Below are 3235 nucleotides of genomic sequence, written 5' to 3' on the forward strand. Positions count from 1 at the left end.
TATATTTTATAATTTTTTTACATAAATGTACAGTGCTAGGCCATTTCTAGGGAGAAGTATTCATGGAACAAAAGAATATTTTATTAATTTTTATATTATTCCTCAAGTATATGAGTATATATATTCTAAATTAAAGTTATTGATATGAAGAAGAATTGGTGAGATTTGTTGGCTGATAAAAAAAATTGTTGTTATCAAGTATGTACGGAGTTTTTAATTTCTCTTGCGTTTTATGAAAATTAGGAAAATTGAAAAAAAAAAAAAAAATTCTTTAAAATAATATATATATTCCCGTATAAATTTAAAATGTAATATAATTTTATATAGTATCATATGTAGGTAGATATTATAAATATTAAAAATATAATATTTAAATAATATAAAAAAAATAAATATTTAATGTATGATATAATGTAAAAAAAAATATATATTTTGGAGAAGTATTTAAAAAAAATAGAGTTCTTAGCCGTTGATGAATGTTTGACTTAAAATCTAAATGGTTATTATTAGAAAACGATACTGTACCGTTATTTGTCCAAGCGGGACAATAGTCAGCCCCACATAATATAATATTGGAAGTATGAAAGGGAATAAATGAAGAGAAGGTTGTACTCGGGTGGGAGGTGGGTCTCTAGAATCTTCTGTTCTGACCCGATTCACCGACTAAAAATGCGGGTTTCAAGAATAGGGTACTTGTTCTGGTAACTTAGCTCCGAAGAAACTTGTTGAAATTTCCAAATATGCCATAACTGACGCGCCAAACCCAATCGACGCGTGTGCCCGTTTCTAACTTTCTTTATTTGCTTTCTTCTGTCTCCTTTTCTTTCCTATAAATACCCACATTTTCATACCAGTTTTGACCAATATTTCATCGGACTTTCTTTCAAACCATAAAAACCAAAACCAAAACCAAAACCAAAAAGAACTCTCTAATTTCTTTTGTGATTATGGCTCAACAAGATTCCAATTTGCAGCAACAATTGTTGGTATGTTCTCTTTCTCTTTATAATTGATGATATTTTTTCTTCTAATTACTGGGATTTAGGATTGGGCAAAACAAGATTTTCGATTTTTTGTGATTTTTTTTTTAAATAATTGAAACTGATGGTTTTATTGTTTTGATTTTGGTAGGAGAAGGATGAGGAACAAAGGCTCAAGTACCTTGAGTTTGTCCAAATAGCGACCATTCACGCAGTGGTTTGCTTCTCAAACCTTTACGGCTACGCTAAGGACAAGTCTGGTCCTTTAAAGCCTGGGGTTGAGACCGTCGAGGGCACTGTCAAGAACGTTGTTGCTCCTGTTTATAATAAGTTCCATGACGTTCCTATTGGGCTACTCAAATTCGTTGATCGCAAGGTTTGTTGATCATTTATTTTTTTTCAAATAATAGGTTTTCTATATAGCAATTATAATTATGTTCTGTTTTCCCCCTTATTATACATGGTTTTCTAATAGACCCAGTTCTGACACTAGTTTGTCCCAATTTTTTACAAGGCACCAAAATGTTTCACCCTTTGTGTTTAATGTAAATGTCAATTTCTGTGGAAAATAAGGCACGCTGAAGCGTTTGCAACTCTTGTTTTTGGGCGTGCAAGAAAAATTGCTAACCAAATTCATATCTCAATTGCGTACATATAGATTTGTATTATTTGATATCGGTCTGGAACTAATATATGTTACTTTTTTAATAATATCAGTTTATCTATTATAGTTTTAATCAAATATTTTGGGCCCTTTTTGGTTTGTTGTGTCAATTGTGCCCAATACTTTTTACCCATTCGATGCATATAATTTGTCATAAACAAATGCAGGTTGATGAATCTGTGACTGAGCTGGATCGCCGTGTGCCACCAACAATCAAGCAAGTCTCTTCCCAAGCCATGTCTGCGGCTCAGAAGGCCCCAGTGGTGGCCAGAGCCGTTGCCACCGAGGTTCAACGCGCTAGAGTGGTGGACACTGCCTCGGGAGTTGCTAAATCAGTGTATGCAAAGTGCGAGCCAAGGGCCAAGGAGTTGTACGCCAAATACGAGCCAAAGGCTGAGCAGTGTGCCGTCTCTGCTTGGCGCAAGCTCAACCAACTTCCTCTGTTCCCTAAAGTGGCTGATGTTATGGTGCCCACTGCAGCTTATTGCTCTGAGAAGTACAACCAAACGGTGCTTTCTACAGCAGACAAAGGGTACAAGGTTTCCTCCTACTTGCCTTTGGTTCCAGTTGAGAGGATTGCTAAGGTTTTTGGGGAGCAGGGTTCTGAATCAGTGCCATTGGCTTCCAGCCATGGTGAAATTGATGTTGCTGTTAATTAATGTGGCCTTCATTTTTCTAATTGGCACATCTATCTGATTTTGCATTTTTTATATTGGTTTTTTTTTTCTTGTTCATGTTATACATCTAGTGTTTTCGTTAGAACCTAAGGAATCAGAACATTTTGTGCCAATTTTTAGATATATGGTTATATATATATGTAAGAGACTCGCACCATCTGGATTGTTTATGTGGCCGAGTATTCGCTCTATGTAATTATAATTTCTCTCTTCCCTGAGACTGTATTAGACTATACTCATGTCAAGAGATGTCGTTTGGGTTTAATTATCATTTATTATTATTTTATTTTTTTAATGGTATTACTGTCAATTTCTTAATCAACTGTGAAACCGGAGACGACCTCATATGTGGAAGACAAAATCGACATCTAAACAGGAAACGACATGTTAGAAACTACTGTGAAATAAATATATAAATAAATTAGGATACAAGAATAGGGTGTGGTAACTTCTAAACGGCACCTGAGTGAAAATTACAACAAAAATTGAATACACGGTTGGGTGGTGGAGTACTAGCACAATATATAGAAGCTCAAACTATTACATATTGAAGAATAAAAAATGAGGACATATTTGAAAAAAGGAATTTTTTAATTAAAAAAAAGGGAAAAATTTCAAAACACTCCAAAGTATAATTCAAATGTAGAATAAATCAAAATCATTTTAGAATTAATAGGAACAATTAATATCATTATTATCTTTTCAATTAATGTTTGTTGTTTAATTAATCTAAAAAATTCAAAATTATTAATTTTATATATTTTATTTATTTATTTTCATCATTATTATAATCATTCCTCATCCAAAATTTATCTAGTGATTTATGGCAATCATCCATATGTAATAACCATTGAGAAGTATTCAATATATTTGACTATATATATAATTATTGGGGAATTCTACTGTAGGGGTTT

At 32.9% G+C, this 3235-nt stretch overlaps 1 protein-coding gene across 1 annotated transcript; it reads left to right on the forward strand.

The window, feature by feature from the left end:
* The first annotated feature begins 770 nt into the window (after positions 1-770).
* On the forward strand, positions 771-2592 carry LOC133790971 (REF/SRPP-like protein At3g05500). Its single transcript, XM_062228831.1, has 3 exons — positions 771-986; positions 1132-1356; positions 1812-2592. The coding sequence occupies exons 1-3, from the start codon at positions 948-950 to the stop codon at positions 2301-2303; spliced, it is 756 nt and encodes a 251-aa protein (XP_062084815.1). The 5' UTR covers positions 771-947; the 3' UTR covers positions 2304-2592.
* The last annotated feature ends 643 nt before the right edge of the window (positions 2593-3235 follow it).

This window comes from Humulus lupulus, chromosome 7 (assembly GCF_963169125.1).
Source record: "Humulus lupulus chromosome 7, drHumLupu1.1, whole genome shotgun sequence".
Classification (NCBI taxonomy): Eukaryota; Viridiplantae; Streptophyta; class Magnoliopsida; order Rosales; family Cannabaceae; genus Humulus; species Humulus lupulus.